The sequence below is a fragment of the Desmodus rotundus genome, chromosome 5 (assembly GCF_022682495.2).
Source record: "Desmodus rotundus isolate HL8 chromosome 5, HLdesRot8A.1, whole genome shotgun sequence".
In the NCBI taxonomy this organism is placed as follows: Eukaryota; Metazoa; Chordata; class Mammalia; order Chiroptera; family Phyllostomidae; genus Desmodus; species Desmodus rotundus.
Window position 1 is genome coordinate 100107707 of NC_071391.1, and position 14183 is coordinate 100121889.

Below are 14183 nucleotides of genomic sequence, written 5' to 3' on the forward strand. Positions count from 1 at the left end.
TCTTAACCCTGTCACCAAATCACGGTTCAAAGGGACTTTTGTGATATTAAATATAACATCTGTTCGTCATCCAGAGTTCTGAGATGACCCTCATACAACTAATTAAGGATTTCCTGTGCAGCCCAGAACTGAGGACAAAGGATGCTGTTGTGGTTTAAATGTCCTCCCTCCCCGACCCCAGCACGCACATAAGGTCTTTTAACTTGAAGAAATAAAGAACATAGGACGCTGTCCATTCCGAATTACCAGACAGCCCTTAGCGTGTGAGCAGACAATCTGCTCAGGATGCTCAGGGCCCTTTCTGAGGGGCAGCTGTGGCAGCTGCATGACTCCTGGTCACAGGCGACTTGTCTGCCTGAGGTGGCCGGCCCCAGCCTCAGCTCACCCGCTCCAGGCCTACACTCCTCCACGCTCCACACCGTACTCAGGGAGGGAAGAGGCTGCTGGCTTTGTGCACCAGGGAGTCATTTTCTTTGAAGCAGAGAGTTGCTCTGTCCCATCAAAATGATCCCATATCAAAACCACCACCTCAGAGTGGCTGTTGTCAAAAAGGCTTTCTCATAGTCCAGTTTGAAAATGTCACATGCCCAGAAAATTGTCAGCAATTTTAAAGCCTGAACCCCCTTCTGCCTTAAGCCAGTTGTCCAGATAACTCCCTTCCTGCGAGGATTTCAAAACATCCAAGCCATAACTTCTGGAATCCTGGACGTATGTAATAGAAAGGCAAAGAACTAGAATAATGATTCTTGCTAGAGAGATTTTTAAAAGGTTCAATTCCAAGGCTATCTATCCAGACAACTGGGAACCTGGAAACCAAATCCACGGGCCCCAACTTATGGAGATGAATGCTTTCATCACTTATGGTGTCACCGAGGCCTTTGGCCCACACCCACTGGTTCCACTGTCTTCACACCCAGCCGCCTGCACTCAGACGCACCGTGTGTCTTGCCCTGCACCTTTCCCGGGGCCCCTGGGCAGCCTGTGCGCAGCGCTCAGCCTATCTGGCCGCTTGGATTTGCACAGTGAGAAGTGGTAGCAGGTAGGCGGCAGGGCCCCTGAGTCCCGGCCAGGCCTGCGGTGACTCCTGCCCATTTCTGCGATGAGGTTTTACAGCAGCACTCACGCTCATTCAACCGACACGCCGCCTGTGAGTAGTTGTAACAGAGACTGTGTGGCCCTCGAAGCCTAAAATCTTCACCATTTACAAACCTTCTACTAAGTGTGCTCATCCCTGATCTGGTCCGAGACAATTATTGGAAAAACTTCAGAAACAATCAAACAGAAAGCGAAAGTGTCACTCGTAATAATCTCTGGTAACAGTAACATTTGGGGATCCCCAAAGTGGAGAACCTCAGCAAGTGGATGCCAAAGGCAAATTTCACCTGTCACTGCATGGACCAGCACTGGACACCACCACAGACTTACCAGAAAAGCAAAGCCTGGACAGGCTGACCAACCTGCGCCAGTGACATGGCTGAGGTGGCTCCCCTCCTGCAGCCCGTCCGGCAGCTTCTGAGGGAGGGAGGGAGGGAGGGAGGGAGGAAAAGACAGACAGAAAAGCTCTAACCTGACTCCACTTTCCACTTCAGCTACTGCCCATTTTTCACTTTCTCTCTGCTCCTCCTGTTCTCTGATGAACCTACTCTGGCCAGGTTTGTCCAAAGCCGTCCACCAGAGCTGCTCTTGTCAAGGTCAATGTGACCTCTAGGTTTCACCCTTGGGCCCCTGTCTCGTCTCTCTGTGTAGTGAGTGCAGGGCGTCCAACCTTCTGGTGACTCTGCCACACTGGAAGAAGAGCTGTCTTGAGCCACACATTAAACACACACACGCTAATGAAAACCGATGAGCAAAAAAACGGTTTAAAGTAAATCCACGATTTTGTGTTGGGCCATGTTCATAGCCATCCTGGGCCGCGTGTGGGTTGGACACTCTGGTAGTCTCTCCCCAAGTCATCTCACTCAGTTTTGTGGCTTTAAGTGTCATTGTACTTAGCAACTTCCAAGCTTGCCTCTCCAGACGAAGCATCCTAGCCGCCTCCTTCATCCTGCCTCTGAAATCTCCCAAAAGAACTCCCGATCCTACCCCACCCCACCCCACATCACTTAGTCTTACCCCAGACAACTACAACCTACTGCTTGCTCAGGCCCAAACCCTTCAGGCTCCTTTAGTCACTATCTCCGTTTCTCCTCAACACCGTGGCAGAGGATCCTGTTCAGGCGAATGGTGGCAGCTCACTCAGAGAAGCTATGGCATGGAGCCCCTACTCAGCGCCACCCCCCCATCTCCTCTCCTCCTCTGCTTCCCCTGGCTGCTCCCCCAGCACACCAGCAGTGGTCTGGTGAGGGGGTGGGGGCAGGCCCAGAGCTGCCTCTCAAACTCTTTCAGGCATCTGTTTAAAAGTCATCTGCTCATGGAGGCCTTCTCTGACCCCCCATCCAAAATCTCCCAACACTCCCTACAGTCCTGATGCCCCCTCCCCGCCTTATCCTTTCTCACTGGCACTTTGCCACATAGCTTCCTTCAGCGGGTTCACCGTTAGTCTCTCTGCCTTGAAAGCAAGTGATATGAGGGCAGAGATGTCTGCTTGGCTTTGTTCCTGCTGTGTCCCCAGAGTCTGTAACAGAGGCTGGCACCAGGCTGGCACTCAGTAGGTGTTTGTTGGATGAATGGATGGGTGGATGGACAAACACACATGTGGCTGGACTAGTAACAGGGTACCCTGAAGGTGGAGTCATCTGCGTCCTTGGGCGTCTCTGAGACTCTGGCACAGACGAGTCCACCCTGCTCCAGCCAGTGGGCTCACAGACGCCACCCACACGATAGCATGTAAAGCAGCCACCTGCTCTTCCCCAGACAGGGACGGTGAACAATGTCACGTGGCTGTATCCTCCCCTTTAAAGGCAGTTTTCATTTAGACTTTGGTCTTGTGCAGTTATTACCCCGAGAGACCCAGTTCTATAAATGTGGCGGGCAGGTGGGCAGAGCAGGCCATGTTTTCTATCTGTGTCCTCAGAGGCCCACACTGGACCCTGACACACGGCTGCTGAATAAATATTTCTTGAGTCGATGAATGAGTGTGGGTTTAAGAGGAGGAGGCAACCTGGGAACTCATAAATGACAAATAAATCACTGACTAAAATTGCCCAAAACTCAGTGTGGCAGACCAAGTCCTTTGCCTGGAGAGGTGGGCACAGGGGTACTTCTCCCCGTCCCCTCCCCACCTGTGCCGGCCCCTGCCCGTATCCCCCCGGGTGCCCCCTCTTGTCCCTGGGTACCCACCCCTCACCTAGGTCCCCACTGCGTCCCTCCCTCTTCCTGTGTCCACTCTCCCCACCTGTGCTCAGGTGTGAGAGGCAGGTCCTCCTCATCGAGATCCAAGGAATCGAGATGAGGGCAGCCCTGAACAAGCAGCTTCTCCTGCTGCTGCTCCAGCACCTGTTCCCTGCAGGGAGACGAGAGCCAACGACGGGGTTAGTGCTGTTCCCGGTGGGTCACCCAACCCTGTCACTGGGCCGCAGGGACCCCCCAAGAATATGGTGAGGCCTAGGAGGGAGGGACCAGGAAGCTGCATTGCCTGCCTCAAAAATGTATTTTTGGGTGGAGGTGCTGAGCTGCATCGATGGCGTCGCATCTGAACATGCACGGATGGGCAGACGGGCCCCACAAAGGACGGTTTTCACCACGCGCCTTCAAATGCGCTTCTACTATATACCTTATTTTGGCATTTGCTCACTTTTTTTTTTTTTTAAATTTTTACTTGAGGACATGCCCATTGATCTTAGAGAGTGGGGAAGGCAGGGAGAGAGAGAGGAAGAGAAACATCGACGCAAAAGGGAAACATCAGTGGGGTTGCCTATTGGACAGGCCCTGACTGGTACCAAACCTGCAACCTGGGTTTGCGCCCGGACTGATGATCGAACCTGTGACTTTTTGGCTTATGGGAGAATGCTCCAACCAACTGAGCCACACCGGCCACGGCATTTGCTCATTTTTTAACACACTTTGGCCTGCGTCTAGCCCTTTTGCTCCTCCTGAGGTCCAGCTGCATGGTCAGGAAAAGCCCTGTGCAGCTTGCTGCCCAGAGATGGGACACTTGGCCTGCCTCTCCGCCTCACATGGCAGCCCTCCAGATCTGGCTCAGCCCTTACCCTCCCCAGCCTGTGCCCTCAGGCACAGAGACCTGGAGCCCACATTTCTCCCAACAGCCCCTGAGGGCTTCACTTCCCACTTCAACCAGCCCTCACTACAGGCTCTGTTGCCAACCTTTATCTTGCCTGAGCCCCTACTCCCTTCCCTGCTCCAGCCTTCTCTGTCCTCGTCCCTCAGGCTGTTGAGGGAGCCCTGACTGCCTCACAGCCCTTGTCCTGCCCCTCCCAGTGTTTGTCCTGGCCCATGGGTCCTCAGTTCTCAAAGATTTTTCACCTCGAGCCTGGACCTCTGTCTCAGGTTCAGATCCCTCCAGCTAGCTGCTGACTGGATGGTTTCCAGCTTGGTGCGCTCGGGCCCCTCTGATGCCACAGGTCCAACTCCGAAGTCCTCTTTCCCATGCAGGCGCTGCAACCAGCCACCCAGGCGCCATTTCATCACCGGTCACCCCACTTCCTCTCTTGCCCTACCCATCCATTCCCCATGGTGCAGCCCGAGTATTCTTTGTTAGACACATGGGAAATCACTACCTGCTCAAAAGTCCCCTAGGACTCCATCCTGTGCTCATGACGCCCCTCATGCCCCAGCCCCTGTTCACATCTTGGCTGCATCTCTTGCGATCTCCACCCCCAACACTCTAGCACGAAGAGTTCCAGTCCTGGCCAGTCAGGAGAGGCATAGCCTGTCCTACTCACCTTTATATGTGTTGTCATCCCTGCCACCCTCCCAAATCTTCTAAACCACCGAGGTTCAAGGACAAGGGCACCTCTGGGGAGTCTTTCCCGATCCCCTGGTTAAGTTAGGTGCCATGATTCCAGGACCCTCTGTAGCATCTCTATGGCCCAGGAGACACTAGAATCATGATGTTAATTTCCAGGTGAGCTGGGGCTGCACAGTCATCTCTATATCCAGCACCTGGTCAGGGCCCAGCGCAGAGCAAGACCCTCTCAGTGCTAAAGAGTTGGTGTCTCCAACACCATCTCGGCCTCCCTAAGGGACCACTTCTGATTGGATGTGACTTTGGCCTTTAGAAAGTAACTTCTATGTGAGCTAAGGCTCACTGTAACACCATGGAGATGGCAGATGTGAAAGCGATGAAGTGCTATGGGAAAATGAGCAAAGCGTGCTCCAGGGTTGGTGCAGAGCAGGGCAGCAGGAACTGGTGCATCTCTGTGGAGGCAGGAGGCAGCTGCATGCCTGTCAGAGCCAGCACCTTCTCTACTTCTAACACAGCACCTGAGAGGGAACTGAGAGACTAACTCTTCCCTTTCCCCCAACTAGCAGGAATTGGGCAGAAGGGAGTTGAGAAGAAAGAGAAGCCAGGATAAGGGCTCTGTACGTGGTGGGGGGTCTCTGCTTGGCATGACCCTCACCCCGTTGACCTGGCTGCTGTTTCCCATGTTCATTATTAATTCAAGCGCATAGGGCCCTCTGGGGGGCACACTGTGGGGGGAGGGAGGCCGCTTTATCCTGAGAGGCATTTGATATGAGTCTTAGAGGACAACCTCTGTGAAATTACTACCAACCCCACAGACACGAACATCCCATGATGGACCCTTTTTTGAACTCACCTCTTCTCCTGCAGCAAGTAATCTAAGCTGTTGACGTAGCTTTCTGAGTCCCCAGGGGTGAGCTGGAGAAACAGGTCATGGGAATGGAGAAGAAAGAGAAAGACAAAGTAGAGGGGAAACAGAATAAAATTTAATCTAAATTAAGCCCTTTATTTTTGTTAACTTTTCTGAATAGGCAACCCATTCACATGACTGAAAAAATCAAAGAGCCTAAAGGCATTCAGTAAGACATTTCCCCTGCCCTCCCCCCAGGAATGCTGTCAGAGACATTCTGCGCACAGAGAAGCAGACAGTAACGCATCACAGCCCCCACCCCCACACAAAGGGCAGCGCACCATACACCCCATCCCGCACTGCGCCCTTTGCATTTTGCAGTATGTCTGGAGGGCCATTCTGTATCAGTCCTTCACAGACAACTTAAGAAATACTTTCAGGGTCCTCTGACATGTGACTAGAACAGAATTTATTACTTCCCTAGTGGTGGGCATTTCAGTGATGACAATCCTGGGCTATCAGAGACAAGTGAAGCCCTGTTCCTAGAGTACATTTCCTTCAGTGTCCCCACTGTCTACCTAGCAACAGCAGTTTGCTCTGCTTGTTAAGTTCATCACAGAGTGTCCACTCAGGAATCTAAGTCCAGTGGGCCACACTCAGCCGAGTCTCTGTGCCTGACTAGTCCTGGCCCAGCTCCAGGGTCCCTCCTTCTCCAGGGCCATAATCCCCACCATGGCTGGGAAAGCCTTGCAGGGCCCCATGCAGGAGGGGCACCAGATCTGGCACCGCCAAGCCATCTCTTAGCAAGAGTTAGAGTGGAAGTAGAGGGAGAGCAGTACCTCGGCCTTTAGGGCCCAAGGACTGCAGGGAGATTAGGGGTATATGATGGTCCAAAGGAGGTGGTCACAGAAGGACAGTTGGGAAATGGCCAAGTAGGAGTGTCAAAAAGGGGTGTCTTGGGGGTGACAGAGGAGGGTGACTGAAGATGGGTGGCAAGGAAAGGAGGTACCCACCAATGGAGCCGCAGCCTCTGGGCTTGGGCCTGGCGTGTTCCAGAACAGCTCCTCCAGTGAGGCCAGGTTCCCCTGGGGGTCTGAGACCTGGGGCTTCTGCTCTAACTCCACAGGCACCCAGCAGGCCAGTCTCTTCAGGCCCTGAGGTCCCACTGTACCCACCCACCTGTGGGCTTGGGCCCCCTTGCCAGCTTGCTGAGCCCTTGGGGTCAGGAACTCAATAGGTGGTGGGCTCCAGTTGGTGGGAAACATGTCCCCTGTGGCCTGCATCTTGGGCTTCTTCGACGACTTGGCAGTTGGAGTTGAGGTGGGGCTGCAGAGGCACTGGGTGGCCGGGCGGATCCTCTTGTGGTGGGGATGGTCCAAGACACTGTGCTTCAAGTTGGGCAGAAGGATGAGGGCAGGGGCAGCTGCCTCGACACCTGTGGACAGGATGAGCACTGCAGTGTCCCCACCTGACCACCACCATCCCACCGTGTGGGTTAGGAGAGGGAGCAACTTTGGATTGCTTGGGCAAGATGCGTGGGGAACCTTAGCCATGGGGTTTCTATTCCCATGTGGCCCCAAACCTCAGGAGGGCTCTACCTATGCAGGTGAGAGATACCCACCTGCTCTCTGAGGAAGGGCTAGCACAGTCTTCTAGGATATGGCCATCTGAAGACTTCTGGGAGTTCTGTCCTCAAGGAAACTGCCTATCAGGTGAGGTGAGATGAGCCTCCAGAAGAAAGCTCATGTTCTGGGGCCCTAGGTTCCTAGAGAGGAGGGCCCGGACCTCTGGTACCCAGGAGGGCATCCCCCCTCCAGCTCCACCCAAGGGCCGACCATGTGCACCATGAAGCTCAAGTTGCTGAGGTGACAGGGGCTTGATCTGACCGCCCATTTTAAGGATGTGATGGGCAAGGGTAAGGACATCAACAATTTTTAAAATCTGTATAAAATTAAAACTAGTGGGTTCAGCAGGAAACTTGTGTTCGGAAATGACATCCTGAGCATCTTGCTTGTTTGGTGTCACGCCTGTCCAGCTGTTTGCCCACAAGGACTGGGCAAGGCTGTCCCCAGCACTAGCACAGGCTGGTATACAGCAGGGCTCAGTGAATTTCTGTTCAATGAATGAATGATATAAGCAGGCCCAGGGGCAGGTCCAACAAGCTTCCTCCAGTGTTAGGGACTGCCTGTCCCCAGCTAAGATGGGTCATGTCACTTACACAGACATCTCTCGTCACGTCAAGCCCAGACTCAGGTAAACAGAAACGAAGGTGAAAGGCTAATTCTTGAGTAAGCTGAAGAGTCTAATGATCCAAGGAAACAACAGTGTCCAGAAAAACAAACACTAACTCAATAAGGCTCACACTCGACAACACTGAAATTGAAATCAATTTGACTATGAAGTATAATTCAATAATAAACAAAAAATTAAAAATCTGTAACAACAAATGTTGGCATTACTGGAGGATATGCATGGCTGTTAGCACTGTAAAATAGATTATTCATTTTAGAGGGCAGTCTATCAATATAAAAATAACTGTAAAAATGTCCATACCTGGGAAGAGGGAACTCTGCAAGTCTATGCCTTCACAAAAGTGACAGTTAAGCTGGCAAAAACTGTCAGAATCAACATGTACAGAACTTTGGAACCCAACCAAAAACTAGCAACAATCAGGGGAATGCTTAAGGAAGAAAGAAGCTGCTAAATTTCAGTAAGATTGCAATCTGGTTTTTAAACATAACCACCTATCATTCATGCTCAGAGGCAGCCCTGGGGACTGTATTCCTGGTACAGTTTTCAGGTGCCAGTGGCAAAGGGGCAGGCAATCCAAACGGTGTTTTTTTTTTTTCTTTTTAAGTACATTTTCTTGATTATGCTATTACAGTTGTCCCATTCTTTTTTATTCCCTTTATTCCCCTCAGCCTTGTACCCCCTACCCTCCAGCATCCCCCCTCGCTCAGTTCATGTCCATGGGTTGTACATATAAGTTCTTTGGCTTTTCTATTTCCTATACTATTCTTAACTGTCTGTTGTGTACCTAACATTTATGCTTCTTATTCCCTGTACCTTTTCCCCCATTCTCCCTCCTCCCCCTGTCCACTGATAATCCTCCATGTGATCTCCATGTCTGTGATTCTGTTCCTGTTCTAGTTGTTTGCTTAGTTTTTGTTTTTGTTTTTTAGGTTTGGTTGTTGATAGTTGTGAGTTTGTTGTTATTTTACTGTTCATAGTTTTTGATCTTCTTTTTCTCAGGTAAGTCCCTTTAACATTTCATATAATAATGGCTTGGTGATGATGAACTTCTTTAACTTGACCTTATCAGGGAAGCACTTTATCTGCCCTTCCATTCTAAATGATAGCTTTGCCGGAGAGAGTCATCTTGGATGTAGGTCACTGCCTTTCATGACTTTGAATACTTCTTTCCAGCCCCTTCTTGCCTGCAAGTTTTCTTTTGAGAAATCAGCTGATAGTCTCATGGGAACTCCTTTGTAGGTAAATCCTTTTCTCTTGCTGCTTTTAAGATTCTCTCTTTAATCGTAGGTCACTTAATTATGATGTGTCTTGATGTGTTTCTTCTTGGATCCAAATTCTTTGGGATTCTCTGGGCTTCCTGGAAGTCTGTTTCCTTAGCCAGATTGGGGAAGTTTTCCTTCATTATTAGTTCAAATAAGTTTTCAATTTCTTACTCTTTCTCTTTGGCTTCTGGCACCCCTGTGATTCAGATGTTAGAGCACTTAAAGTTGTCCCAGAGGTTCCTAAGCCTCTCCACATTTTTTTGAATTCTTATGTCTTTATTCTGTTCTGGTTGGATGTTTATTTCTTCCTTTTGTTCCAAATTGTTGATTTGAGTCCCGGTTTCCTTCCCTTCACTGTTGGTTCCCTGTATATTTTCCTTTATTTCACTTTTCATAGCCTTCACTTGTTCCTTCATTTTGCGACCAAGCTCAATCAATTCTGTGAGCATCCTGATTACCAGTGTTTTGAACTCTGCATATGACAGGTTGTCTATCTCCTCGTCACTTAGTTCTTTTTCTGGAGTTTTGATCTGTTCTTTCATTTGGGCCATATTTCTTTGTCTTGGCGCACCTGTTATGTTGTAAGGGGCAGAGCCTTAGACATTTGCCAGGGTGGGGCAAGCCTCTTTGCTGCATTGTGGTGCTGTCTATGGGGGAGGGGTCAGAAAGGGATCAATGCCACTTGCTTGCTCTGCTCTAGCTCTGCTTTCCGTCACTTCCCTGGCTTCCCACAAGCGGATTGTGCCCTTTCAGTGCTGATTCCCAGGTAGGTGGGTTTGTGTACATTCTAGGACCCTGTAGGTCTCTCCAATGAACTCTCCTATGAGACTGGGAGTCTCTACCACCACTGCAACCCCCACAGGATTTTACAGCTAGAGGTTTTGTGTCTTTAGTTTCCCAGTTATCCAGCCCCTGCCTCACCTGCATGGTCCACCACCTTGCCTCAGGGTCTCCGTCAGGTTGCCTGTTTCCACCTCTCCTACTAGTCTGGATGTATGTTTCTTTAACTCCTTGGTTGTCAGAGTTCCATGCAGTTTGATTTTCTGGCAGTTCTGGTTGTTTATTGTTTTTAAATTGGTTGTTATCTTTTTTTTTGTTGTGTGAAGAAGTGAAGCGTTTTTACCTACATCTCCACCCTTTGTCCTGGTTGTGACACCCTGTCCTCCTTTGGGCCTTCAGGGAACTATCACCCATTCTTCCACTTGCCTGTGGAATTGTTTCCAGTTTTTCTGCCCTAAAAAATAACCAGTTGGTTTTCCCCTACACTCTTTTCCTTCCTGTTCTTCCTGAAAAGTGCTTCTAATTCAAGCTTCCTAGAGCATCAACTCAACTCTGTAACAACTTCTGCTCAGAAGCCATCACTGGACACAGCACATGAGGTCCCTTCAGAGAGTGATGAGAATAAATATTCCCTGTCTCGATTGTTGGTTTCTCACACTATATACATTTGTCAAAGCTCAGTAAACTGCACATCTAGGAAGGATGAATTTTACTGTATGTAAATCATACCTTAATAAACCTAAGTTTAGAAATATCACCAGCTTTTATTTAGCAAATGTTGAGACAAACTTTTCAACATATAAAATGATTTCCACATTAGAAATCACCTGGAGTACAACACTAGATGCACATTCTGTTAAATGAAATGAAAAGGCTTCTGGGATAATCAAGTCATCTTTGTGTATAAAGTGGCCACTCTCTACAGGGAACCCTGGCAAGTGCTAAGAATCACTGGACTTCCTTATAAATAAGCAGGAGCAGGGCAAGGGGGTCCAAGTCTTGACAGGAGTCCCCGATGGTATTTTCTCTCCTGCTGGGGGGTGGTACTTGGGCCAGAGTATGCTTCTACATGGGAGGCACCTTTGGCCTTGGAGAAACAAGAAGGACCAGGGTGGGCCCAGCATAAAGGAAACCAGACTGGGGCCTTCAGGGTGACCCAAGAAGAGCATATGGTCTGGGACCTAGGGTTGTGATTTGTCCATCAGGCCCACAGGGTAAGAGAGGAGGCAGGTGTCAGGGCACAGGGGTATCAGGGTGCATGTATTAGTCATCTTGGGATGCCATAACAAGTACTACAGACTGGATGGCTTATACTACAGAAATTTATTTCCTCACAATTCTGGAGCCTCAAAGTCTAAGATCGAGGTGTTGGTAGGGTTGGTTTCTTCTGAACCTTTCGTCATGACTTGCACGAGGCCATCTTCTCCCTGGGCCGTCACATGGTTTCTCCTCTGTGTGTCTATGTCCTAACCTCTTCTTATAAGGACACCAGTCATAGTGGATTAGGGCCCACCCTAGTGACTTCCTTTAACCCTAATTACTCCCTGTTTCCAGACACAGTCACATTATGAGGTGCTGGGGGTTATGACTTCAACATGACTTTTATAGGGTCACAGTGAGGGCCATACAGTTCCTTTTGTGGCAGTAGCCTGAGCTCTGTGGAAGGTGGATGTTGGTGGTGAGGCCTGTGAAAGCATTTAAAATGTTTTGTGTGTCAGAAGGGTGATACCGGAAGTCCAAGTTCTTTCCCATGTTCCTGATTTGGACATCATTTTGCTGCTGATGAGGCTGCAACATCAGCATGATCACAAAAGACAACCTAAATCACTCAAGCAAGAAAAATTGTGAGCGACCTTCTACCTAAACTCAATGGTTTTTAATATGTGAGATCACAGGTCAAGATCAGCAAAAGAAATTGCTCTCATTACGAGAGTGATCTGCACGGTTGTTTGGTCCATAAATGACCATGCCTCCAGGGGTAATTCTCCAGTCCCAACAGCACTGAGGACCAAGGCCTGGCTCCAGCAGTACTTGCAGAGCACGTTCGAGAGGGCACTGTAGGCATGGTGACGACACCTCCACCCTTTTCAGAGAAGCATTTTAACAGACAAGCTGAAAAGTCGGTCAGCAGTAAAATTTGCAAACATTAAAGACCAATAAAATATTTCCTTTGCTTACTGATAAGGAAGAGAGCTTTGTAGAAGTCTGGCAGTTCCTCAAACAGTTAAACATAGAGGTACCATTTTACCCAGCAATTTCATTCCTAGATATATACCAGAGAGAAGTAAACACATGTCCACATAAAATCTGTACATGAATGACCACAGAGCATTCATAAAGTAGAACCACCCAAATGTTTACCAGCTGATGAGTGGATAAACAAAACATGGTATATCCATATAATGGAATATTATTCGGCCATAAAAAGGAATAAAGTGATACATGCCACAACATTATGCTAAGTGAAAGAAAGCAGACATAAAACCACATAATGTGTGGTTTCACTTAAATAAAATGTCCAAAAGAGTCAAATCCAGAGAGACAGAAAGCAGATTAGTGGATGCTCAGGGCTGGACCAGAGGGAGAAGATGGGGAGGGGTCGGTGATAGCTAAGGGATGTCGGGTTTCTTTGTGGGGGTGATGGGAGTGTTCTAAAATTAACTGGGGTGATGGCTGCACAACTCTGTGAATTGTACACCTTTAATGGGTGAATCACATGATATGTGAATTACATCTCAATACAACTATTTTTAAACAAAAAAGGTAAGTGAAAAAGGTAGATGTGAAGCACAGCACGGGCTATGCGGTCAGTAATATTGTAGCGACTATGCGCAGTGACCGATGGTCACCAGGCTGACAGGGCCACACTGCTAGGTGTACAAGTGCAGAATCACTGTGGTGCACCCATGAACTAATATAATATTGTTTCTTTGTCAACTGTACTTTAATGAAAAAGAAAAAAGAAAGTAAGTACAAGGTCACATCTGATGATGTTGAACCTTCTGAGAGGACAAAGGAGTTCATAGTGTAGCTACTGATCAAGAAGAAGGAAAAGAAAAACAAAGACTAGAAAGTATTACTAAAATCTTCCAGAAAGAGCCTATGTGATTGATGATGCTTTTTGAGAATTTATGAGGGGAAGGTGGGGGTAGAATTAAAAAAAAAACCTTTTATTTGGGATGTTCTTAAAGTACCAAGTTGAGTCTGGAACATTTGCCCAAAACAAGAAACTACCCTAAACCAAGCAAATGTTTAGTGTTCAGAAGTCTGTACAGATGAGAGAATAAAACAAAAAGAATCAAAAACTAGTGACCTACCACTGAGACCAATTCTATGCAGCAAAAGCTGTGTGCAAAGAAGGGGTGGGCAGAGGCTGTGCTCTCCTTCTGAACTCGTTTCTTTTCTGAACACAAGTGCTTTCTGTATCTTCTGAACAATGCAGGGCCCACTCGGCTCAGGAAACACACCAGCCTTTGTCCCACTGCAGTGCCGATGGTTTTGCTGTTCCCATTTTGGATGTTCCTCAGATCATGAAAAGCAGCCTGCCCTGGTTTTGGAAAGTTCAGCAGTTCACGGCTCCAGATGGAGCACAAGAGGGGAGCACTTTCAAGTCTATGAGAGGAATAGATGTGTCCCTGCTGACTGAGGACACTGGAGTTTCTCAGCCCTCCCTGTCACCCTCACAACACTCATGCATCTTCACCACACTGATGAGTCAGTTTTCCTCGGGAGTCACAGATGAAGCCTTGTCCTGTATCTCAGCACTCGGCCTGGGCCCCAGTCAGAATGGATCTCCAGAAAATGAGATTGCTGAGGCTGGTGTTTATTTGTATGTGCCTTAGTCTGCTCTGGCTGCTCTCATAAAACACCAGACTGGGAACTTTAACAACAGATTTACTTTTCACAGTTCTAGTCTGGGAGACCAAGGTCAAGGTGCTGGCAAGATAGGTTTCACTCTGAGGCCTTTTCTCCTGTCTTGTGGGAGGCCATCATCTCTCCATGTGCTCCCGTGACCCCTTCTTCGTGGGAGAGGGGCAGGGAGGGCATCAGCGAGCTCTGGTCTCTTCTCACGAGGACACTAATCCCATCATGGGAGTCCCACTCTCGTGACCTCATCTAACTCTAAGTCCCGAAGGCTCCTTCTCCAAACACCACCACACCACGGGGCAGGGCTTCC

At 48.9% G+C, this 14183-nt stretch overlaps 1 protein-coding gene across 1 annotated transcript in view; it reads right to left on the bottom strand.

The window, feature by feature from the left end:
• FAM178B (family with sequence similarity 178 member B) overlaps positions 1-14183 on the bottom strand; it is a 100788-nt gene that overhangs the window by 78796 nt on the left and 7809 nt on the right. Inside the window, exons 3-5 of the mRNA XM_045204780.2 lie at positions 6725-7146; positions 5718-5779; positions 3335-3442 (exon numbers count right to left, since the gene is read on the bottom strand). Coding sequence (XP_045060715.2) covers positions 3335-3442; positions 5718-5779; positions 6725-7146 — 592 coding nt within the window. The remainder of the gene's footprint in view (positions 1-3334; positions 3443-5717; positions 5780-6724; positions 7147-14183) is intronic.